At 49.4% G+C, this 25,243-nt stretch overlaps 2 protein-coding genes across 5 annotated transcripts in view; one reads left to right on the top strand and one right to left on the bottom strand.

Annotated features, from left to right (window-relative positions):
- Positions 1–226: 226 nt before the first annotated feature.
- IGF2BP1 (insulin like growth factor 2 mRNA binding protein 1) overlaps positions 227–25,243 on the bottom strand; it is a gene marked incomplete at both ends in the record, with an annotated part of 39,731 nt that continues 14,714 nt past the window's right edge. Inside the window, 13 exons of one of the 4 annotated variants that reach the window (XM_080680152.1) lie at positions 227–319; positions 1,504–1,617; positions 2,227–2,358; positions 3,258–3,332; positions 4,730–4,849; positions 5,257–5,379; positions 5,973–6,108; positions 6,856–6,978; positions 7,886–8,020; positions 9,564–9,845; positions 11,465–11,528; positions 13,694–13,745; positions 14,277–14,325. In XM_080680152.1, the coding sequence (XP_080536278.1) occupies positions 227–319; positions 1,504–1,617; positions 2,227–2,358; positions 3,258–3,332; positions 4,730–4,849; positions 5,257–5,379; positions 5,973–6,108; positions 6,856–6,978; positions 7,886–8,020; positions 9,564–9,845; positions 11,465–11,528; positions 13,694–13,745; positions 14,277–14,325 (1,498 nt within the window). The remainder of the gene's footprint in view (positions 320–1,503; positions 1,618–2,226; positions 2,359–3,257; positions 3,333–4,729; positions 4,850–5,256; positions 5,380–5,972; positions 6,109–6,855; positions 6,979–7,885; positions 8,021–9,563; positions 9,846–11,464; positions 11,529–13,693; positions 13,746–14,276; positions 14,326–25,243) is intronic. The other 3 variants (XM_080680153.1, XM_080680154.1, XM_080680155.1) reach the window with 3 other exon arrangements.
- LOC308254229 (small ribosomal subunit protein uS14-like) lies at positions 19,395–19,565 on the top strand (the record flags this gene model as incomplete). Its single annotated transcript, XM_080680156.1, has 1 exon — positions 19,395–19,565. One exon carries the CDS (start codon positions 19,395–19,397, stop codon positions 19,563–19,565), a length of 171 nt encoding a protein of 56 aa, XP_080536282.1.

The following is a 25,243-nucleotide window of genomic DNA, read 5'->3' as shown; positions in this document are numbered from 1 at the left end:
CATGGTGACACCCTGAGGGGTGGGCAGTGTTGGGCCAATTGGTTGGGTGTTTGGGGCAGAGAGATCAGGGTTCCTCACTGGAACATCTTTCTCAAACAAGTGGGCAAACCTGATCTACACCCGGCCCACGTGTCCCTGATTCCCACTCATTCTCAGGCCTGCTGGGGAGAACGCGCTCTCGATTTCAGCCCGTCGTCCTCGAGTTGATGTGCCGGGAAGGGGCGGGTCACTTCCTCCGCGCCTGGGCCTGGTTACTCTGTCCCTTTTGGTGCAGCTGTTTAACTTGGGCCAGGATGTCTCGGATCTTCCGCTGAGCCATCTGCAGAAAGAAGAGGGGAGGCGGGAGTGAGCACCTCCAAGGGCGAGGCAGGAGAAAGCCCCACACAGGGGGAAAGGTCACAGGGATTCAGACCCGGACCACAGGGCACTCAGGACTTCAGAAAGATGAGGAAGACTGTTTAGAGTGACCCCAGTTTGCCTGCCTCTGAATGGACTCCGAGCACCTACTGGACAATACAGCAAGGAAAGGGGTGGGAGAGGGGGTAGTATACACTCATTCCGAATTTAAAACTTAACAAAGCTGTCACATTACTGAACCCAAAACAGAGTTGCCAGAGTATGTTCTGGTCAAAGGGTCATCAACTAGGAGACTTTGTCACAATCACAACTCCACTACACATGTAAGTATCCCCGGAGAAGGGCATGAAACGCCTGGAGATGGATTAACCAACAAAAAACATCTGTGAAGTAAGCACCGTGAAAATGGGCAAAATACCAAAGGATCGGTATTTTTTACTCTTCTTAAAGGTTCTTCCCTAAGAACATTTTACAAGGAAAATCCACTGCAGAATGCAATTCACTTGACAGAAATGTACCAAAGAACGTCTCCTTTCCATGAGCAAGACTGACTGGGAGATAAAATACCCATTTCTTTTCTTATCCAGGGCAAAAAATGGTTAGGGAAGGACCAACGTTAAGTAACAGGAAAGATCGTTAATATATAAATTATAAAGTCATCCTATATAATAAAAGGCTAATTTGCAAACTGACCAAATGGCAGAACGACCAGTCGCTATGGTGCACACTGACCACCAGGGGGCAGACGCTCAACACAGGAGCTGACCCCTGGTGGTCAGTGTGCTCCCACAGGGGGAGCATCGATCAGCCAGAAGCTGGGCTCACAGCTGGCGAGCACAGCGGCAGTGGTGGGAGTCTCTCCCACCTCCATGGCAACGCTAGTGTGCCTAAGCCGGCAGTCGGGTCCTGGACTGCGAGAGGATGCAGGCTGGGCTGAGGGCCCAGGCGCGCCCCCTTCCCCCCCCACATCGTAGAGGGAATAAAGCATGTATGCATCACACTTATGCACCTGGAAGAGAACAGGCCAGCCCAGAGGCAGGCAGGGTCCCGGGACTGGTCAGGTCATGCTGACCAACCTCTGGAGTCTTGCTTCTCTGAGCCCTGGGCTCCTGCCACCCGCCTGTGATGAGGAAATGCCATACACACCTGGCTGGCATAGAAATGCCCAATGATCTTAACGATGACCTGGTCATTCTCATCAGGGGTCTGGTCTCTCGGCACCACCACTTCAGCTGCTGTCAAATTCTGCAACTCGTTCACCTGGGGGTAAGTGGGCAGAGAAGAGCTCAAGCTGCCGCCAAGAAACCAAGGATGATGGATGGACTTGGAGAGCATTATGCTAAGCAAAAAAAGCCAGTCAGAGGAAGCTAAGTGTCACATGATCTCACTCATTTGTGGAATAGAATGAACAACATAAACTGATGAACAAAAATGGGTCAAGAGACATAGAGATAGCAACAGACTGTCGAACCTCAGAGGGACAACAGGGGAGGATTTGGGGGGCTGGAGGCTGGGGTAAGAGATCAACCAAAGAACTTGTATGCATGTAAGCATAACCAATGGACACAGACAACAGGGGGGTGAAGGCAGGGGTGGGCTGGGAGAGGACAATGTGGGGGAAGGGGAACATATGTAATACATTCAACAACAAAGAAACAAAAAGCATGGGTGGGCTCAGAGGGAGGGGCAAGAAGCTGGCAACTAGGAGGCGGAATGGGAGTCAGAAGCTAAGCTTGGGGAGCAGAATCAAGGAAATGGGCAAAGTGGGAATCCTGAGATTGGGCAGGGCAGCTGAGCAGGAGGCCACAGCAGAGCTGCTGGGTTTGGAGACTAAGGCCTAGAATTTTCAAAGCGGCCCTCACGGCTCACCGTTTTGCCACCTTTGCCAATAACCCGGCCAGCCGCCGATGCTGGCACCCGGATATGGGTTTCCAGCTTTACTTCCTCCTTGGGACCAAAGAAATTCTCCTCCTTGAGTTTTCCATAAATTCTTCCCTGAGCCTGAGAAGAGGAGGTCATTGTTAATCATCAGGCCATATATATACATGACAAAACATGAAGTGCAGCCCCCAAGCTCCACCTGACCCTCTTCTGGCCCACAAGCTCACCCCACCTAGAGGAGTATCAACCACCTAGGCCAGGTGACATGAAAGATCAACAGCACTGACCCGTCAGGGTCCCTTCCCCTTATCTATATTGGAGAACCTGGGTAGAGTAACTGAATACATTCTTCCTAGAGCAGTGGCCGGCAAGCTCATTAGTCAACAGAGCCAAATATCAACAGTACAACGATTGAAATTTCTTTTGAGAGCCATATTTTTTAAACTTAAACTTCTAACGCCACTTCTTCAAAGTAGACTCGCCCAGGCCGTGGTATTTTGTGGAAGAGCCACACTCAAGGGGCCAAAGAGCAGCATGTGGCTTGCGAGCCGTGGTTTGCCAACCACTGTCCTAGAGGAATGTGTTCAGTTTGGTGAAACCAGACCCGTGAGGGTCTGGGATGAGGGCATTTATTTGGACAACGCAGTGGCTAGCAATTCAGGTCCAAGTAGCAGCTGATCAAGTCACTCAGGGGACAGGCTATCAGACACTCCGCAGCCTGGAGAGCTGTCCCCGTTCTCCGTCCCTGTCAGGCCAAGTTAACAGCCAGCTTTGGCTTCTGACCAGAAGTTCGAGAACCCAGGGATGTAGTAGAGATATAAGGGAGAGAAGGGAATCTGGCGTTGAAGGCCTTCCCTTCCACAGTAACCAAGGCAGAGCGCAGGGAAGAAGCCTCAGATTCCTTCTTTCCCATGACCTCTGAGAAGTAGCAAGAGAAGTTCGATGCCAGTCTGATTTGCACACCCCCTCCCCAGTCAATTCCAGTGTGTCCAGCTTAGGAAAACAATAAAGATCAGAACCTTGAATTGGGCCTCTGGGGGTCCAGTGATGATGACCATACGAACTTTGGAGTCAGGAGTTTCGGGAGGAGCAATCTGCAAAGCAAACAGCTGGTCAAGAGGCACCCTTGCCCTGGCCGGGTACTCGGTTGGAGCATCGTCCCCATATGCCAAGGTTTGTGGGCTCAATCCCTGGTCAGGGCATATACAAGAAGCAACCAATCCTATATAATAAAAGCCTAATATGATAAGTGTCCAGTCAACCAAACAAAGCACAATATGCTAATGTATGCTAAGGCCACTCAACTGCCTGCTATGATGTGCACTGATCACCAGGGGGCAGATGCTCTGACCAGTAGGTTAGCTTGCTGCTGGGGTCCGGCCAATCGGGACTGAGCGAGACTGGCTGGACATGCCCTGGAGCCCTCCTGCGGTCCCTCCCTGGCTGGCTAACCTCCCGCATCCCTCCCTCAGCCCCAATTGTGCATCAGTGGGGTCCCTTGGCCTGGCCTGCACCCTCTCACAATCTAGGACTCCTCAGGGGATGTCGGAGAGCCGGTTTGGGTCTGATTCTGCAGGCCAGACAGAGGGATCCCACTAGTGCACGAATTCATGCACCCGGCCTTTAGTAAATGTATAAATGAGTGGAACAACAAATCAATGTTTCTCTCTCTAAAACAAGTTTAAAACATTTTTTAATTAATAATAAGAGGAGCCCTCCATCTCCACTGTGCCAGTCCCCCTACTCCCACTATCCACTTCTGAGAACATGGGAAGAAAAAAAGACTCCACATCTCAAAGTCATTGCCCCTTGTACCAAAACTGTTTTGAAGGCATGGATGGGCGTGCTTCAGTGCCGTTAGCTAGGCAGGGCCCCCACACTCCTCCCACCACCCAATCTCCTGGGGAGGTTTCAGTGGAGTCTTTTCGGGGGAGGGAGCGTAATGATGAGATGACCAAGAGGGAGGGCAGTGACCGCACTTCCTCAGAGAACAATCACTGCTTTTCACCAAAACTTTAGGAGCACCGAAACCAATGGATTTAGACGTGTGCAATGTAACAAGGCCCTTGTGTCACTGTGACAGGCTCCCTCTCCACGGGACCGCCAGGGAAGGTAAAAAGACAGCTAACATTTACTGAGCACCCACTGCCCACCAGGCACTGACTGAGCCACGGCTCCAGCTGCACTGTTTCCTAGTGCTATGATGACTGCTATACTGATGAGGACACGGAGCCTCCGGTCACACAGCCTAGGAAGGGGAGCTTGAACCCACGTCAGTCTGTGGCAGAACCTAACCTCGTTCTCTAGGCTACAACATCGCCTCCTCCCTCGCCTGGAAATTGGAAGGATTTCTGCGGAGAACGCAGCAAGGCCAAAAGCCACAGGGAAAAGGCCCCCACACCAGCCAGACGGGGCGCCTGGGAACAAAGGCAAGGGGGTGATGGAGCGGAGCAGTTCTATCGGGGACCTGGAGGGAGGCAGAGCAGATCACCTTGATGGAGGCGCTGGCGAAACGGGAGAGCTGTTTGATGTGCTGCCCCTTCTTGCCGATGATGGCGCCCACCGCCTGGGCAGGAATGAAGACCTGCACCATCTCCTGCTCCGGAGCCTGCTGCCAAGACAGGGCGTGTCATCACCACAGGCCAAGAGCCACAGCCCAGAAGCCCCTCCACACCCCTGCTGTGCATCCTCAAGGAGAAAGGGGTGCAGGCACCCAGCCAACCTGGGCAACACCCTCTCTGGCTCTCCCCAAGCCCAGCAGGAATCAAGGGAAGAAGCTGGAGGAAGAGGAGGAGGAGGGAAGAGGAGTGCTGGCAGCATCCCTGGCAGCATCTGAGATTGCCCTCCACGGAGTCAAGGTTCTGACCTGTCGCCAGGGGCTGGGAACAATGGAGAAGCAACCTCAGACCCTCCCACCTCCCTACAAACCCCCAAGGATTGGGCTCCCACAAGGAGTGGGACCGTTTAAGGGACGCCGTTGCAGGGCCCAGGGGTTCTGTAAGAAGGCTTTGCACTTACCATAAAAGAGCTATAGGGAGCAGCTCCTGTGACACTGCTGGGAGGCGGTGGGACTGCACTGGACGAGGCTGGGAAAAGACCCACGGCGGCCAAGTTCAGGCCGGGGATGAGATGAGACTGCAGCTGGGGTGAGAGGTGAGGAGGGGAAGGTCAGCTCAGGCTGACAGGGCCCGGTGGTCGCTTCTGTGTGGCCCTGGCAGAACTAAGAGGGCAAGTACCCCAAGACAGAGTCGGCCAAAAACAGATGAATGACATGCTTTTACCCAAACACCACCTGCCCTTTTAGTTCTCACACATGCTCACATGTGTACTTGTGGAGTTATTGACTGAGAGCTAGCCACTCCAACCAATTTTATTCCGTCAGAAGCCCGTCCTCTCTGGCTCATCCCACCCTGAGCAGGTGACAGACTCACAGCCCTGTACTGCAACACACCGACGTGAGATGTGGCAGGGACAGATCTCCATTTGACTTCTAGGAGTCACCTTTTTTATCACCTTCCCATATCCTTGCCCCCTCCCCCTTGAAAATAAGATAAAAGTGACTCTACCCGCTAAAGTCTACACAAACACAAATTTTACATATAATTATAAAACCCCTATTAATTAAACTTAAAGGCCTTGAGGCCACACAGCACTTGGCACGCCCACCCCATGAGTAAGACCCCCCCCCGTGTAGCTCGGGCTCGGAGAGGGGCAGACAAGTGCCTGGCACTCACACTCATGGCAGCCACGTCATTCTCGTAGGCCTCCCGAACTTTCTTCATGATCTCCTGCTCAGCCCTGCAGCAGTTCTCGATGGCCCCCTTCACAGTGATGGTTCTCTCGGGGTTATAGAGGGTGAGGTCCTGCAGCCTGCGGGGAGAGCAGAGCAGCGTCCCCCTTCCACTCAAGGGACAGGCCCGGGCCGGCCAGGGCCGAGCCCCAGCTCCATTCTTCTGCAAGCTGTTTAACCTTTGCCAAACAGCTCTGTCTCTGGCCTTCGCTTTGTAACCAGGGCAGGGGGACGTGCAGGGAAATGAGAACACCCAACCGAAACCCCTCCATTTGTGAGGAATCCAATCACGGGTTGTCATCATGGGGAAGCAAGAAGGATGCGCCTTTCCCCGGGGGTTCTAGGCCATCCACTTCCTGGGCCTTTCTAGAACAGGGCAGAACTCTGCCCACCAGCAAGTCGCCGATGACATGACACTTGGTGCTCACAGGAGCTAATCCCCCCGGAGAGGCAGGCCACCGCACACGCTCTGTCCTCAGAAAAGGACCCAGATCTGTCCCGTTCTCACAGCCCGACCGTCATGTTTGAAACACAAGCCCTGGCTCCAAGCTGCAGCCTCTCCTGGAGACGCAGAGCACTGGAGGTCTGCCAGGGGGAGCAGGACCGAGGAGGCGGCACCCTAACAGCCCCCAGCCCACACAGCAGTGTGATGGGAGAGCCCCAGTCCTTGTCAAAACAAATACTCTTCACCACCCCCGAGTCTTCTTTAATGGGCAGAAACTCATCCAACTTGAGGGGCAAGAAGTATTAAGGTTCAGTCATGAAGTATGGCGGACCCGGGCCCCCGGTACCCCACTCACAAGGAAGGAAATACAAGAGCGCCTTACGAGGAGATGGTGATTTTCGTCTCCGTGTCCTGCTCCACCTTCTTCAGGTTGCGCCCCTCCTTGCCAATGAGACGCCCCACGAAGTTATTATGGGCCAGGATCTTCAAGGGAACCTCGTCAGCCCTTAAGGAGACAAGGGAAGAAATGAGGGGCATGTGGAGACTCAGCCATCATGCCACCCAAATGAGGTTTTAAGGACAAACCACGGGACAAAACGACATGTTCGAAGAGTACTAAACCCAGATTAGTGGCTGCTTAGGATCGAGAAATGGGGTGGTAGGGATGGACTGCCAAGGGCCACAAAAACGATGCTGCTGATGGACACGTTCATTATCTAAAGTGTGGTGATGGTTTCACAGGCCTCTGCATATTAAAAACCATTCAACTGTACACTTTAAAAGTCAATTAAAAATAACAAAATGAAAATGCCACACTGTAGAAATATCTGCAGCTAGCCCTAGCCGGCTTGGCTCAGTGGATAAAGCATTGGCCTGTGGACTGAAGGGTTCTGGGTTTGATCCTGGTCAAGGGCACATGCCCAGGTTGTGGGCTCAGTCCTCAGTAGGGGATGTGCAGGAGGCAGCCGATCAATGATTCTCTCTCATCATTGATGTTTCTATATTCCCCCTCCCCTTCCTCTCTGAAATCAATAAAAATATACTATAGTGTTTTTTAAAAAGAGAAATATCTGCAGCTATAAAAAATGAGTTGGGTCAGTATGGACTCATATTGGTGCATGAAAATGAAAAAAGCAAGGTATGAAATAGTTTTATAAATATGCACTAAAATGTGCATGATGACCCTCTTTATGCTAACACACGCATGTGCTCGTGTGCATATACGCTTCCGAGTGCACAGAACTTCAAGAGGGTATATGCCAGGTGTTGCTTGTGGGAAAGAAGATTTCCGTTTATAACCTTTGGTACAATCCTGATTGTCCCCTGTATCTCTGTACTCCCGTTAACAAAAAGTGTGTGTGGGACCCAGGAAGGTGGCAGTGTCCACATTCGTAGGAAAGCGGAAGCCTTACGTTTTGGTGTCCTTGGCCTCCTTATGCATAATCTCCAAGATCATCTTACAGGCGGAGGAGCAGCCCTCGGGGGTCGAGTGGACACTGATGGCCTTCTCGGCAGCACCTGCATTCTCCTTCCTGTGCACATCTATCCTGAGGACCACAAGGACGGGATGGCTGGTCAGTCGGCCCTGGGGGAAGTGGGTCTTTTCGGCCCCCCCCCAACCTCTCCTCAACCAAAGGCACAGGAGCAGCTCTACTTGGAACAAAGCCAATCAAAGGCAGAATGGGGGAGGGCCAGGGGCACATGACCAGCCTGTTGCTCTGGATCCTGTCTTAATCACAAGGCGGCGGTTAGAATGATGGCATCTACCATGGGACTGCCAGGTTGGGGATCACACTCTAATTTGTGAATTCTAGATTTCCCCCCGAGACGACTGTAAAGGGGAGGCACATTGTCCCAAATAAGAAGTAAATAATGAAGGATGTATTATGAATAAGGACACCAGGTGACCTGTTCTCTCCCAGAGTACACTGATCAGCTGTAGAGATTAGAGAAGAGTGGTTGTGGCAGAATAGGAGATGGGACGGACTTAGGACCTATGACCAATGGCCCAGACTTGGCAGGCTGACCAGTCCTGTTGACACCAGTGAGTGGTGCTAAAACCACAGAGCACTGAAGACTGACTGATCACCAAGACTAGGTTTGCTCCCTCGTGCACTGCTGGTGGGAATGCAGACTGGTGCAGCCACTGTGGAGAACAGTATGGAGTTTCCTCAAAAAACTGAAAATGGAACTCCCATTTGACCCAGTAATTCCACTCCTAGGAATATATCCTAAGAAACTAGAAACACCAATCAGAAAGGATATATGCACCCCTATGTTCATAGCAGCACAATTTGCAATAGCTAAGATTTGGAAACAGCCTAGGTGCCCGTCAGCAGATGACTGGATCAGAAAACTATGGTACATCTACACAATGGAATACTATGCTGCCATAAAAAAGAAGGAATTATTACCATTTGTAGGCACCCGGATGGAATTAGAGAACATTATGCTAAGTGAAATAAGCCAGTCAATGAAAGAAAAATACCACATGACCTCACTCATTTGGGGATAATGAAAAACAGTATAAACTGATGAACAAAAAGATAGATACAGAGGCAGTAAAGCATCAAACAGACTGTCAAATTACAGCAGGAAGGTTAGGGAGAGGTGGGGAAAATAAGAGATCAACTGAAGGACTTATATGCATGCATATAAGAGTAACCAACGGATGCAAAACATTGGGGGGTGAGGGCATGTATGGGAGTGGTGTGTGTGTGGGGGCAATGGTAAGATATGTACACATATAACACCTTAATAAAAAAATTAAAAAAAAAAAAAAAAAAAGACTAGGTTTGCTTGCTGAGACTTTCTATGGGAAATTTTAGATCCCTTTTTACTAACAACAGGATGAAGTCCAGCAACGGCCACCACCTGGTGCACCACGTGCCCATTCTACCTCCCCACCTGTGCCTGCCTACCGAGGAGGCTGGGGTTGAAGCAGTGGCTCCTGAATGGAGAAGAATAAACATGTTCCAGCAGACATTTCCTACTGATGCCACTCAGTGTGCTTCCAGGAGGCACCCACCTCCCAGGTACGAACCACCACTTCCTGGCACCCATCTCCAACCCCCGGCGGCCAAGACTCACTTGGACTGGGTCTGTTTTGTGATGTTTCGGATGGTGGCGCCCTCCTTGCCAATGATGGCGCCCACATACTGGGTGGGCACCAGGAGCCGCAGGGGGATGTCCACTTGCTGCTGCTTGGCAGGGGCCCCGGCTGCCACAGGTGAGCCCTGTCGAGGCTGACCTCGAGAGCCAAAGCCCCCTCGGCGCCCGTTCTCAGGACCCTGTGCTATCTGCTCATCAGGAATATAGGAGACCTTCAAGGCATGGTTCTCCAGCTGGTGGCCATTCAGCTTCATGATGGCTCTGGGGACAGAGAGAGACCTATTGGTTACTCCAACCCATGCCAATCACACCAAATGCCCTCCATGGGTAAAGCACTTAAGAAAGGGATATGACCACCTGCCCACCACTCCCACCTCCACCTTAGGGACCCTTCCAGTCTACATGGCCTAAGACAGTGGTCGGCAAACTCATTAGTCAACAGAGCCAAATATCAACAGTACAACGATTGAAATTTCTTTCGAGAGCCAAATTTTTTAAACTTAAACTTCTTCTAACGCCACTTCTTCAAAATAGACTCGCCCAGGCCGTGGTATTTTGTGGAAGAGCCACACTTAAGGGGCCAAAGAGCCGCATGTGGCTCGCGAGCCGCAGTTTGCCGACCACGGGCCTAAGACATCCAAGGGAAATGTAAGTTAGTTATTTCCATTTAATGTTGGGATCGGCTTGTCAATTTCAACCAAAACTACCTATTATGAGTCATGTAAGAATCACATGTGATTCATGATAAATGAATAAATACAATAAATAAAGGTATTCACAAGACTTGTTTTTATACCTATCCAGTCTGGTACCTTCTATATTTAAGGAAACTTATGTGAAAAAAAAGTTAAGAGTTGGAGACAGAACGGCTTGCTTATTACCACAGGGAAGCAGGAGTTTAAGTGTATCTGGAATGTCTGCTAACCGGATGAATGACACTGGAGGGAGGGTCAAGCCCCCTCCATTCCCAAACCAGTCGCTGGTTAGAAATGTAAAAGAGGCAACAGCAGGAAGTGGGTAGTGAGCAAGTGCTGCCATGATCTTTAAAGCCAGGCTAAAAAACACAGGTTGGTCACCAGGGGCAGAAAATTGTGAGCCCAGGAGACACCTGGAATAAAGAGATCTGAGAAAGTGCTGGGATTTTACAGTGTAGCCTAAGTTGGAGGAAACAGAGAAGATAGAGGCAGCATGATGAAGCAGCAAGAGAGCCATCAACAGCAAAATGTGGCCTAAGGCCTATGTATTGACAGGGTCCATCTATAATAATAAAAGCGTAATATGCTAATTAGACCGGAGAGCCAGACGACCTTTCCGGACGAAGTGGGGGCGGCGAGGGCCAAGGACAGCCTCTGCGGCTGTGAGGGCCGAGCCCCTTGCACGAATTTTGTGCACTGGGCCTCTAGTATAGATATAAATGGGTAGATGGGTAATGTGTACAGTTGGTCGGTACCAGTGAGTGAGCAGTGTTCATTACTCAACCAAAGGGAGAAGGAGCGGGACCATGTGGGTGTAAGAGGACTGAAGGACCCTAGCAAGCATACACTGGGCCCATGGCAATCACAGCAATAAAATGTCTGCCCCACCACATCCTATCATTAACAAATCCTTTTTGCTTTAAACATAGCAGTTCCTCCTCACTATCGCTAGATGGCGCCACTAACACAGCAAAGCCCTGACATTCTCCTGCAACTAGAGATTTCTCAGAAGCCAACCTTTTCCCCCTACAGATTTCCCATCTTCCCTGGGAGTTCTTTGGGCCCCTCCTTTTCAATCTATTTGCCATCAATCCTATTGAGTTAATGAACCTTTGAGATTCCTGAACCAACTACCCAGCAACACCCCACAAAGACCCTCCCAGCCCCACTCTCCAGCCCACTCACTGCCTGGTCTGTTCCCGGTTGGAATAGGTGACATTCACCACGGCCGTCTCACTTTCCGTGTTCACTGGCGGGGGGGAGCAAAACAGAGGCTAGGGTTAGGGCAGTGAAATCTGGAGAAGCCACTAAAGAATCCTGTGTGTTACAAGCTCATCCTTACACACTGTGAGGTAAAGGCACGTAGCAGAACCTTTGGAGCTCATGAAATACTTGAATGGCAAGGCAAAGCGGTGCCTCTTCAGGCCCTTTTTACCAGAACCCCTAGAAAACTTAAATTTATATTCTTGCGTTTTCCTTTCTACACCTTCCTTTGATTTCCCTTCCCAGCCCCCCAAGAGAGCTGGGCTACATTGTAGTCCATACATCAGCAGTTAGGCAGCAGGTCTGACGCCCACACAACAGCCTGCAAGATACATTTACCCTTGGAAAGTTAAACTAGTTAAAAATCAACACACACTGACGTCAGCAGTTTACAGAAGTAAACATCCCAAAAAATGGCTTTAAGGATATGGCTGAAGGGATCTGGGGAACACCCAAATCCATTTTAGAGGACTAAGCATCCTCAAGAATACGCCAATCAAATGCATGTGTATCAGGAGCTAGCTAATGGGTGGACAGAGGAGTGGCTGCTGTGGTCTAGGGAGTGAGGAATGAGTATGTCTGCATCTTTTCCAGAGGAAAGGATTTCCTGACTGACTACTCTAAACATCTTGACCGTGGAAATGCACACATTCAGGGCACCACAAACTCAGGACAAGCCGTTAATCCCCCCAAACTCTTCCCAAGCAGCCCTTTGATTTTCATTTGATTACCATACACATTCTTTCCCACGGGGAGGAGCATGGCTTGGACATTAGACTCTCAGGCAGTCTAGGCACATACTTCTCCTTTTAAATTAATAAAATTAACCTTCTGTCATATGCATCGTCCTGTGATTTTGGGGTTCCCTGGGCCTGCTCAACCCCAGGGTGGAGGGCATGGACAAAACGCAAGCCTCTGTCCCACAATGCTGAGGAAAGCACACGGCCACCAAACCTCACGCAGACCACTCTGGACCCTTCTGGCCTTCATCAGTAGCGTTCGCCCACCTGGGTGGTGAGGAGGCTTCTGCAAGAATAATCCTCTAGCCCGGCCGGTGTCCCTCAGTGGCTGAGCATCGACCCAGAAACCAAGAGATCACGATTTGATTCCTGGTCAGGGCACATGCCTGGATTTCGGGCTCAATCCCCAGTAGAGGGCAGGCGGGAGGTAGCCAATCGATGTTTCTCTCACTTCGATGTCTCTCTCTCTTTCTCTCTCTCTCTCCCCCCTCCTCCTTTCTCTCTAAAAATGAACAAACATTCTTTTAAAAGAAATAAAAGTAATAAATCCTCTGCTTTTTTTTTTCAATGACCAAAAACCATGTGGCTGACAATCAGAGATTCTAACAAAAAAAAAAAGAGACAACCCGTTGATTATTCCAGCCAAAAAGGGGGAATCGAGATGCTTTTAAAGTAAAAGAGCTGCAGACTTATCCATAAACACTCAATTTCCATTCTTAAACTATCTCTAAAATCTTTTTTCTAAAATAGGCTTTTATTGATTTTTAGAGAAAGAGAAAGAGAGAAGGAGAAGAGAGAGAAACATCGATTGGCTGCCTCCTGCAAGCCACATACATGGGGAGCAAGCCCACCCTGACCAAGAATTGAACCAGCGACCTCTTCCTGTGTGGGAAGATGTTCAATCCACTAAGCCAGTGGTCGGCAAACTCATTAGTCCACAGAGCCAAATATCAACAGTACAACGATTGAAATTTCTTTTGAGAGCCAAATTTTTTAAACTTAAACTTCTTCTAACGCCACTTCTTCAAGACAGACTCGCCCAGGCAGTGGTATTTTGTGGAAGAGCCACACTTAAGGGGCCAAAGAGCCGCATGTGGCTCGCGAGCCACAGTTTGCCGACCACGGCACTAAGCCACACCGGCTAGGGTTATTTCTAAAATCTTAGTTCTACCTTGGTTGACCCCTAGCAGCCTGGGACACAATGTCAAGAATGAGTGATTTTGTTCAAGTCTCACTGAACAGAGGAGGAACCTGTCGCAAGGTTAAGAGCCACACGTCCGGATCCTCAGTCCAGTGTATCTATACCACACGTTGTCCTCTTTTGGCATGCCAGATAGATCTGCCCATGGCAAATGAGGGAAAGCAGACCCCTCAGAGTCCTCCAGCACCCACCACCTCTGCCCACTCTTACCTTGTTCACAGTTCTCTACTGTTCCATACTGAGCAAGCAGGCTGTCCAGGACCTAGGAGCACGAGAAGGGAGGAAGGCTACTCTGAGCATCCCAGGAACTAGCCCAAGGCCAGCCACTAGGCACCCCGCATCCAAAGCACTGGGGCGCAGGCTGAGCCTTGGGTGGGGATTGAGCATCATTACCCGTTCAGTTTGCCTTTCTGGGGTACTAATGCTGGGGGTGACCTGTCGGGGTTTCTTTGCAGACATGTACTGAAGCTCAAAGAGGGATTTAGGGCCTCTTTAGAAGCAGACCTGGGCCACCTGGGGCCCGAAATCAACCTCTGCCATCACTCAGTTTGGGGCTCAGGGAACACCCTTCCCACCTCCTTCACTGTAGGTACAAAAGTTCCAAGGACTAACATTGGTCGTCTTAGGTTAAGGACGAGACCCAGCCAACCTCCACTCAGCATCCCTGGCCTAGCACCAACCACACCACCAAAGGACCTTCCCAGCCAGACTATCTCTGCCAAACTCAGGCTGACCCAGGCTTAATTCCAGTCTCCACTACCCCATGCCACTGAGAATTCCCCCAATCACTTACTTCCCATCGCAGCTGGGGTGGAATATTTCGGATCTGAATTTTCCGACTCCTGAAATTAGAGGGAACAGGATTAGTGACCGTTTGGAATGCTTCCGGGGACTGTGACTTTGCTGTTTTTAATCCCTGTGCCAGGCTATCTCCCTACCTTCTACTCAACACCGAAGTCTTAAGAGTCTAAGGATAATAAGCTTTGGGAAGAGAGATTTGGTGCAGAGATAACAATTATCATTGCTACCAGATAGGAAGATCAAAATCAGATGCCCCTGAGCATTACTAGGGTAACATCATTCCCGAAAAATCGCATCTGCTTTGTCTCTCATCTACTTTCTCTAGTGAGAAACCTGAGTAACCATCCATAACCGCCCCCTACATTTCAGAAATATAAAGCCACATAAGACATTACTCATTAATCTGATACCTATTTACACAAATAGGCAAAGTACCTGGCTTCAAGGTATTCACAGTTTATTAGGGGAGACATATGTGCAAACAAACAATATCAGGGTAATAGTGCAGAAGTTAAGTGCTTTGTGCAGGTATAAATTTAAACCCCGGCTCCACTTCCTAGCACTGATCTTTAAAAGATTAAAAAAAGAAAAAGATTATTTAACTCCTTTGGGGCTTTGTTTCCTCCTTTGTAAAACAGGGATAATACCTATTCAAGGGGTGGTATACAAGGTAATGTTAGACAATATTATAAAGAGCTTAGCAAAGGGCTTAGAGTAAGTTCGCAAAGTATAATAACAGATGCACTTGTGAATACTAAAGTGGGAGAGATTAACACACACATAACCCAGCATTCTGACCACCACCTTCCCTCCCTCTCCCCAGTTAACTACACTGTCTCCTTCCCATCTTTCAAATGCCCCTTAAAAAGGTAATTTTCCCGGAGGAAGGTTTTCAGGTTCAAGGTTGACTCCCAGGGAAATTGGTTACCACCCAAATCGATGCCCTAATCCTCAGGCTTAAAACCTTTTAATTGACTTGTCTGCATTGGTCAATTGTCATTCCAGTCTTTGCCTATCCTTGATCACAAAATCTTAGTCCAGGGACACAGTCCAATAAAAGTCTGGTGGTATGAGGAAAAACTGGACTAGGAAGCAAGAAAGTCCAGTTCTAGCCCTTAAACTGCCTCAGACTGGGTGTTGGTCTGACGGAGCCACTTAAGCTTCAGGCCTCAGTATCCCTAAGCCAGTGGTCCGCAAACTCATTAGTCCACAGAGCCAAATATCATCAGTACAACGATTCAAATTTCTTTTGAGAGCCAAATTTTTTAAACTGAAACTTCTTCTAACGCCACTTCTTCAAAGTAGACTCACCCAGGCCGTGGTATTTTGTGGAAGAGCCACACTCAAGGGGCCAAAGAGCCGCGGTTTGCCGACCTCTGCCCTAAGCAATGGGGATCATGTCGGTTTCCGGCAAACTAGGGAAAGGAGTGTTGAAACACATGGCACCAAGGGAAGGGATGCTAAGCTCTAACTACAGCCGCTTCCAACTTGGCTCTGCCCTGGGCCAGCTCACTCGCTTCCCCCCTGGGGGACCCCAAGTGTCTTCAGCTGTAAAATGGGAACGAAAGGGTCTCCAAGACTCCTCTGGCTCTGCGGCTGAGAGTGGAAAGTCACGGATGACGTAGTAAAGGACACCTCTCCTGGGGATGAAGTAACTTAGGAAGAAATGAGGGTGAGTGTTGAAGAGAATCTGTGCCCGTGGCTGTCTGCTTTGGTTGGTTCATGAGTCTGATCTACGAGGTCAGACTATAGCAGGACAAAAGAATAAAGATCAGACACAAGTCCAGTTCCAGGTCCTCAGTTCCACCCTCTTGTGATAACACGCTGGCCAAGAGGGAGAGACTCTTTTGGTGGCCAAATGGACAGAGAAAATCCAGACCCCTTACAATGGAAGTCAAACTGTTGGAGAATTGCCTAACCGGTTTGGCTCAGTGGATAGAGCATCGGCCTGCGGATTGAAGGGTCCCAGGTTCGATTCCGGTCAAGGGCATGTACCTGGGTTGCGGGCACATCCCCAGTAGGGGGCGTGCAGGAGGCAGCTGATCGGTGTCTCTCTCATCGATGTTTCTACTAACTCTCTATCCCTCTCTCTTCCTCTCTGTAAAAAGTCAATAAAATATATTAAAAAAAAACAAACTGTTGGAGAATTGAGGAAGAAATTATTGCACCTTGGGAGACTGAGAACACTGATCGGGTTCACAGCCATGTCCCCAAGCCCAGGACCTCCCTCAGGGGAACTCTCTGGAAGAAGGCAGGGGGGTGGTGGGTGGCCGCGGTCTGCCTAAAGCAACCCCAGTGCAGCCTAAAGCAACCCCAGTGCGGTAGTTCAGTCTGAATAGCTTTCAAATGGCCTCTTAGTATTATCTCAGGTCAAAGGTCAAAAATACCCTCCTCCTACTTCAAACTCCTAGTTTTAGGGGCTTTCTCTTCAGGGTGGGGAAGGGCTGGAGAGGGGTTGGGGTGGTGAAATCAAATATCTGCTTGGGATGTTAATCCATATCCTGAAAGCAATGGCAGTCTGGAATGTGTGGAATGTTCCAGGAGAAGGGGAGGAGGGGGGCAGGGCCATCCAACCAATGAAGGAAAAGACATCCTGTAGCCCGCCCTCCGTCACCCCTCAGGGCACACACCCAGTCCTAGGAGCCCAACTCCAGGCCCCTGCAGGCCTCCAACCTGCCTTTCAGTCAAGTCCCCAACCCTGATACGAGGAGCCTTTGTCTTTTAAGTCCTTGGCCTCGCCTCTATAAAGTATGATGCTACTGAGGACTTCACCTAACTCAGCAGATACTACAGGCAGGCCTGAAAAGAAAAAAAAAAAAAGTATGGTGCTACCTAGTTTCTTTCAGGCCCAAAGCACTTGGGGCAACGCAGAGAACTGGACTCTCCCTCGGGCCCCTGGGTAACTCATTCCACTTACAAACATTTACAGCTGCAGCCGGGCAAGGGCAGTGTGCTGAGGGTTGGGGGGGTCCCAGTGGAAGCTAAGAGAGCCCTGAATGCTCAGGACCTTAGTTTCCTCCTGCGGAAGATGGATAGATAGGGCTTTTGGAGGACTGAAAGCAGGATGCCTACCATGCCACGGTGCTCAATCCCTGTCCCAGGCCCCAGGAGCCTGCAGGCGTCCAGGTAAGCATGGGAAGAGGCAGGAAGGCAGGGCTGACCATGAGCAGCTCAGACTGATAGTCAAGTAGTTAAGTCTTCTGCACTGGTGGGGAAATAGTGGGAAATAACACAGCCTAGAGTCCCACTTCCCTGTGACAACTAAAGGGACGTGGTCCAGCACCCTAGTGGACCCACTGGAGCTGAGCAGTGCCTTTGCCCTGCAGGTATTAAATAGGCGCTATACGGAGCCCAGCCTGAACCCCAACATCTGCTGCTCAGAAAAGGCAAGAGAACTCCTAACGTTGGGAAACCACCACCCACCCACCCACCCCCGAGCTGATAAACCTGTTGAGTGAAAGAAGCCACTAGCCCCAGGCAAAGCAAATGAGCTGCACCAGCGCAATTATTTCCCTGGTGCCAACACCCTGCATCTTCTTCTGACCTCTGTGCCTGCCCTGACCTGCAGGCAGTTACTGGGCCCTGGGGCTGCTCCCCGGATACAGAGCAGCCATAGGGACCCACCTCTCTAAAACAAGAGACAAGCAGGGGCACGAGGGCCACAGGAACCAAGGAACCATTCTTCTCAAGCCCAGGGCAGGTTCCAGGAGAGGTCAGAGAAGAGCGCATCCATGCCCAGCATAGGGAGGTAAGAGATGCAGGAAGTGCAGGAGCTGGGCACCCGGACGTATGGTTGGCAGTCCTCCCTGGGCAGGAAGCTCTTGTCCGTTTCACCTTTTCAGAAAAGTGTCACTGACAGACTGAATGGGAAGAAAAACGGGTCACCTTGGAGGAGCCTAATGTTTCATACCAGACTCTGAGACTAAGCACCTCCTGTAAACCCCATTCCCGGGTCCGTTTTACACACGGGGGTCCTGAGTATCTTTGCCAAGTCACACAGCTACCAAAAGCCACAGCCAGGATTTGAACCCAAAGCTTGTCTCTTTCCAGGCTCTTTGCACTGTCCACTCCACTGCCTTTTTAAAAAATATATTTTTTTACTGATTTCAGAGAGGAAAAGAGAGATAGAAACATCAATGAGAGAATCATTGATTGCTGCCTCCTGTAGACCCCCTACTGGGTGGGGATCGAGCCCGCAACCCAGGTATGTGCCTTTGACCGGAATCGAACCTGGGACCCTTCAGTCTGCAAGCCAAGGCTCTATCCACTGAGCCAAACCGGCTAGGGCTCCGCTGCCTTTTTGACGGCATTAAGGACACAGGCCTTTGCCAAAATATAGTTGTGTCAGGCTTGAGGAGAAATTCAAAATATTCAGAGTTCGCCGAAACCGGTTTGGCTCAGTGGATAAAGCGTCAGCATGCGGACTGAAAGGTCCCAGGTTCAATTCTGGTCAAGGGCATGTACCTTGGTTGCGGGCACATCCCCAGTAGGGGGTGTGCAGGAGGCAGCTGATCGATGTTTCTCTCTCATCGATGTTTCTAACTCTATCCCTCTCCCTTCCTCTCTGTAAAAAAATCAATAAAATATATTAAAAATAAAATAAAATAAAATATTCAGAGTTCACACAACATGGTGAACAGTGGCCTGCCAGAGTGCTGCTCAAAACAACCCACCTGTTTTCCAGAACATTTTCAGTTAGATAAAAAGTGACTCTATGGCATATTGAACACTGACTAGATATTTGATAATATTGTTAATTTTTTAAAAATCTCAGCGATGGCACCCTGGCTGGTTTGGCTCAGTGGATAGAGCCTTGGCCTATAGGCTGAAGGGGCCTGGGTTCAGTTCCTGTCAAGGGCACATGCCTGGGTTGTGGGCTTGATTCCCAGTAGGAGGCGTGCAGGAGGCACCCAATCAATGATTCTCTCATCATTGATGTTTCTCCCTCTCTCCTCCTTTCCCTTCCTCTCTGAAATAAAAATAAATAAAAAATCAGTGATGGTCCTGGCCAGGTAGCTCAGTTGTTTAGATATGCCAAGGTTTCGAGTTTGATCCTCAACCAATGAGTGCATAAATAAGCCTTTTGCCTCATTGCTACAGAGTGAGCAAGATGGGTCACCAGCAACTCTACTGGAGCCATCCGAGGAAATTCGGCCAGGGTTCTCCTTCCTGCCGCGTCTGCTCAAACCGCCACGGTCTGACCCGGAAGTACGGCCTCAACATGTGCCGCCAGTGTTTCCATCAGTACGCGAACGACATAGGTTTCATTAAGTTGGACTAAGTGAACGTCCGTGAATGGGTCATTCAAGACATCTACCTTATGACACAATGCTATCTCTTTGTACATAAAATAATAATTAAAAAAAACCCTTCAAATAAAAATTAAAAAAAAAATAAGTGGAACAACAAATCAATGTTTCTTTCTTTCTCTCGCTCCCATCTCCTTCTTCTTTCTCTAAAATCAGTGATGCCCCGGCTGGTGTGGCTCGGTTGGCTGGGGCGTCACCCAGTACACCAGAAGGTGGCGGGCTTGCTTCCCGGTCAGGCCACATACCAGGTTTTGGGTTCTGTCCACATGGGGCGGGTGGGGGGAGGGTGTGTCAATAGATGTTTTTCTCTCACATCGATGCTTCTCTTTCTCTCTCTTCCTTCCTCTCTCTAAAATTCAACTTTAAAAAATATGGTTTAAAAAAAAATCAGTGATTTTTAAAGTTCTTACATTTTAGAAATATGTATTGAAATAAGTGCAGATGAAATGGCATAACTAGGATTTGCCCCAAAATAATCAGGGGAACAGAACAAAAGAAAATAGTTTAGATATAAGTTGATAATTTTTAAAGCTAGGTGATGGGTAGTGGGATTTATTACATTATCCTCTCCACATTTTTATGCTGTTTTGTTTTTTGGGTTTTTTTAGTAAAGAGGTTGTTGTTCTTTTAATTATTCTAGCTCACTTGATTTTAAAGTCATTAAAGGTTCCAAATTTTTTTTGTTAATCTTTACCCAAGGATATTTTTTCCATTTTTAGAGAGAGTGGGTAAGAGGGGAGAGGAGATGGAGAGAGAAAATCGATGTGAGAGAAAAACATCTATGGGCTGCCTCCTGAACTCACCTGGACTGGGGACAGAACCCTTGCCCCTTTAGAGCTCGGGTCGATGCTCTAACCACGGAGTCACGCTGGGCAGGAATGAAGGTTCCAAATGGATGAGTCTAGATTTATGAGGCTCTCCTATTGGTTTTATTAACAAGAATCCAGGCCCTGGTTAGACGCCTGCTGGGGGCAGGCAGAGTATGGAGGAGCAGCACATATGGGACCCTTCTCACAATGCACAAAGGAACAGTGACTCTCGTCCCTGGGAGGTGCGGAGGGCTGAAGACTGCCTCAGGGACTGCTCTTTTTCCAATCCCTAGCAAACCTGCTCCTACTTCTTTCCACCCCCAATCCCAGACAGGAAGGAGCCATCTTCAATCCTGAAGATGGCCTCACCCCTCCCTAGAGGGAGGAGTTCCTTTAAGCCAGGGTGGGGCCAGCCAGCAGAAGGGAGGACAGCGGCAGTAGGTTTTGGAAAACTTGTTTAGCTTAAGGCTCCAATCCCCAGAGGCTCCTATTGTGAGTCAAACCTGGACTTTTATCTCCACAGAGAGCTAGGATTAAACCAGGATCTCCAAATTAGATCCTTCACCTCCACCCCTCCCCCAGGCCGATTCCCTCTACCTAGCAGGCTGTGGGGCCTTGGGCAAGTCAAGCCTTCAACTCTCTGGACCTGTTTCTTACATCTGGGAAAAAAAGGATAAGGATTAGTCAATTTTACAGGATCAGGGGTCCCCCTGATCCCTGGTTCACCTACATTCTTAAAGGGATTTTCTAATGGTCTATGTTAATCATTCTAACCTTTCTGCCCTAGCTGGTTTTGCTCAGTGGATAGAGCATCGGCCTGGGAATGAAGGGTCCCAGGTTTGATTCCGGTCAAGGGCACATGCCCAGGTTGCAGGCTCATCCCCAGTACGGAGCGTGCAGGAGGTAGCTGATCAATGATTCTCTCTCATCATTGATGTTTCTATCCCTCTCTCCCTCTCCCTCCCTCTCTGAAATCAATAAAAATATACTTTTAAAAAATAACTCTAACCTTTCTTTTGAGACTTGGTTCCCATTAGAAAATGTGATCACTCTCAACCAGAAAAATGCAAACATTTTTGCACACAATTTCAAAATTTCAGGGGTTAACGAAGACTTTGGAATCCTTTATCATAAAGACACCCTCCCACAGATCTACACATTTCACTCCATCCCCAATGATATCCAAGTCTCCACTCAAACCTGCAGGTCTGTTGGGAAGAAACTAGCCCAAGGCAATTAGAAAACCAAGCTTGACTGAGGTTGGGGGTTATTGCTTAGATACTGAACATGAGGGAGCAACTGAGATGTTTCAAACCTGCAGAAACACACCATGGTCATTTAATTCTAATCACTGGTCAAAAAGCTCCATTCCAGGACTTTTCCCAAGGTTTCTGGAGGCCGCTGCTGGAGTCATTCATTCCACAGATTTCCTTGGCACCTACTATGCCCGGGGCCTGTGCTGTCCACACTGCAGTAGCCAACTAGTCACATGTCACTACTGAGCACTTGAAATGTGGCTACTGCAACTGAGCAACTGAACTTTAATTCCATTTAACTGTTTATATAATTTAGACTTTTCATCTTTAAAGTTTATGAAATCTAAATACAGAACAAATGTTTCCATTGAAAACTTAGCATATGAATCGAGATGGGCTTTCAATGTGAAAACAGACACACTGGAATTCCTAAGACTTAAGATTTAGTGCCCATCCCCAAGTAAAATATCTCTCATTGTTCATATTGATTCCATGTTGAACAAATCTTTTTAATTTTTAAATTAATCTCTGAATTAATCTTTTCATGAATTTCCCCTTTTTTCTTTTTTAACGTAGCTATTAGAAAATGTACACTTACAAGTGTCCCCCATTGCATTTTTGTTTTGGATATTTTCTCCACTAATTTTTTTTTTTTTTACAGAGAATGGAAGGGTGAGGAAGAGACATCTTGATTGGTTGCCTCCCACATGCCCCCAATCAGGGCCGGGAGCCTGCAATCAAGGCACATGCCCTTGACTGGAATCAAATCCGGGACCCTTCAGTCTGCAGGCCGAAGCTCTACCCAACTGAGCAAAAGCAGCTAGGGCTGCATTTCTCCTGGATGGGGGGCTGGGCACTGTGCTACAGGGCAGAGCCTAGTGTCGATGACAGGCGTGCCTCCTGTTCTCATGGAGTTTACGGTCTAGCAGGGGACCCCACTTTGGTTTGGAATGGGAGAAGGAAACGGACAAAGTTAACTGAGGCGTGGAGGTGGGCTGTCCAGTGGATCCCTTCAGAAGTGGGTGATCTGACTGAACAAGAGTCCTGGGCGGCTGACTCGGGAGTAGAAGCACTCTCCCAAAGCTGGGCTCCCTTCCCAGTTGTTTTTCCCAGCTGGAAGTCACACATAAAAGATGTCCCTAAGGTGCCAACCTGTGCCTTTTCCATAAGATCACCATTGACCTAGTCCTTCCTCCCCGCCCTGCCTCCTCCCTACAGTGGTGGAGAGGTGGAGAAAAAAAATAATTGTCCAAAGCTTCTGAAGGGGGCGGACCTGGCACGCTCCAGGCATGGCAATAGCTGAGAAAGGAGGCGGGGCTGGGGAGGGGAGGAGGAGCTGGCCTCATGCCCAGGGCTCCGTGCCAGGCTGATCCAGAGGCAGGGCAGCCAGACAGGCAGGCAGGCAGTAAGGCGGGCAGGCAGGTGGGTTGATGAGCAGGGTTGGGGCTGGAAAAGAAAACACTGACCTACTGGAAGGTGTGGAACCAGGCAGAGCAGTGCCACCACCAAGGAGAAAGCCAGAGTATAGGAAGGGACTTAAAGGCAGGGACACTACTAGAATGCATCGGTAGTCCCGTCAACACGTTCCCTGTAATGTACGTGGCACACGTGCACTATCCCCCAGGTGCGCCAACTCTGGCACTAATGTTGGGGACCAGCAGGGGGGAAAAAGCAAGCCCACAGAAGACTCTGGGGCTGAACCCTATTCCCTCCCATTTGGAAGGCTCTTGTACCTTATTATTTACTTTTTTATTTAATAGAGGAAGGGAGGGAGAAACATCCATTTGTTGTTCCACTTATTTATGCATTAATTTGTTGATTCTTTTTTAAAAATATATTTTTATTGATTTCAGAGAGGAAGGAAGAGGGAGAGACAGATATAAACATCCATGATGAGAGAGAATCATGGACCGGCTGCCTCCTGCCAGACCCGGGCATGTGCCTTTGACTGAAATTGAACCTGGGACCTTCCAGTTCACAGGCCGATGCTCTATCCACTGAGCCAAACCGGCTAGGGCCATTGGTTGATTCTTGCATGTGTCCTGACCAAGGGATTGAACCTGCAACCTTGGCGTATCAGGATGACGCTCTAACCAACTGAGCTACCTGGCCAGGGCATCTTGTACCATATTGAATACGTTCCTGGTCTACCTGGAGTCAGGACAGAGGATGTTATCACTGGGCTCCTACATGACCAAGGATGCACACACCCCACACCAGGTTCAGTTGAAGGAAGTAAGATTCATACAACGAGGCAGGAGCGCTATAAGCCCCAAGCCTGAGAGGGTCCTACACAGTCACTCTGATTTTGCAGGTGGAGAAACTGAGGCTCAAGGGAAGAACGCGGCATCGCTGAGGAAGGACTAGAACTCAGCTCCCTCTCCCCCCCCCCCAGATTAGTGGTTTATGCTCATCTCACCAAACCCCGCTTTCTCTCTGACATGAAGTGTTAACACAGCAGAGTCTGCACAGCCCCGATGTCAGCAGCAGGAAAAGTGCCCACATTCTGTATGGCTAAGTGCGTGCCAACTGGCTTTTACTGCATGCGGCTCTAATTTGGGCACAGGGTTTAACTTGCACAAGATCTAACTACACTATAATACGGCTGGATGGCTGTCAGATTTGTTAGCAGGGTAAAAGGGTAAACATTCGATCTCGCAGAATTTCCTCTAGGTTTGGCACCGGCAAGGAAACAACGGTGTGACACGGAGTGAGAAGGTGCTCCCTGGTGTTAGCGAGCAAGCAGACCTCAAGAATGAATACTCTGCTCGATTCTCTCATCTCGGAAATACACAGTTTGACAAAGAGAACCCATATTTTTTTTCTTGCCCATCTGGGCAGCGCCAGAGGAAGCCAAAACAGAAGCTCTGAGTCAGTGGAGCTCTTTCCAGACAAATTCCAAATCTGCCTGGGCCAAATGTCACTCCCTCCTCCCTCCCCTGTTCTCTCTCTGCCTAGAATCTTACTCTTCACCTGAGCGGGAGCCGGCCTTGTGAGCTCTACAATGGGAAGTGGGAGGAAAGAGAATGTGGGGGTGGGGAGGCGTGGAGAAGAAACCATCAGAATAAACCTAACACGTGGGGACAAAAAGAGAGATGACCAAATATGAGCAGTGCAGCCTTCCTGGTTGAGGCAAGCAATGGTGTGGGGAAGGGATTAACCGTTGGGTTACCAGCAGTTGCCACTGCTCACCATCCTTCTCAAGCTGGCAGCGGGAAGTTTCTGGGGTCTTCCCTGGGGGTGAGGGGGGTTCATCAGCTCTGACTGAAGGAAAGGTGAAAGGGGGCTAGAAAGACCATTTCCTGTGCCAGCCTCACAGGACATGTTGGTTTAGCTCTCACCCCTGCTTCGTGAAGATGTCAGCATCTCTCCAGAAAGCTCAAGAATTCTGGCACTCTTGAGGCCCAGAGACCTCGCTAAGGATGGAGCTGGCCCTCCGTGGAAATGCCCACAAAATGGAGAAAGGTTCAGTGTCTCCTAGGGAGGAACGGCCAGCTTGGAGAGCCCAGCTCAAGACAAGGATTTTGAGGTGAAGCTCTCAGAAGCAAGAGAAATCGTTCCCTGCAATTCACAGTTGTGCAGAGA

The sequence above is a fragment of the Plecotus auritus genome, assembly GCF_963455305.1.
Source record: "Plecotus auritus genome assembly, chromosome: 7".
Classification (NCBI taxonomy): domain Eukaryota; kingdom Metazoa; phylum Chordata; class Mammalia; order Chiroptera; family Vespertilionidae; genus Plecotus; species Plecotus auritus.
Note: the sequence above shows the minus strand (reverse complement) of the source record. Positions and strands in the feature narration are given on the sequence as shown.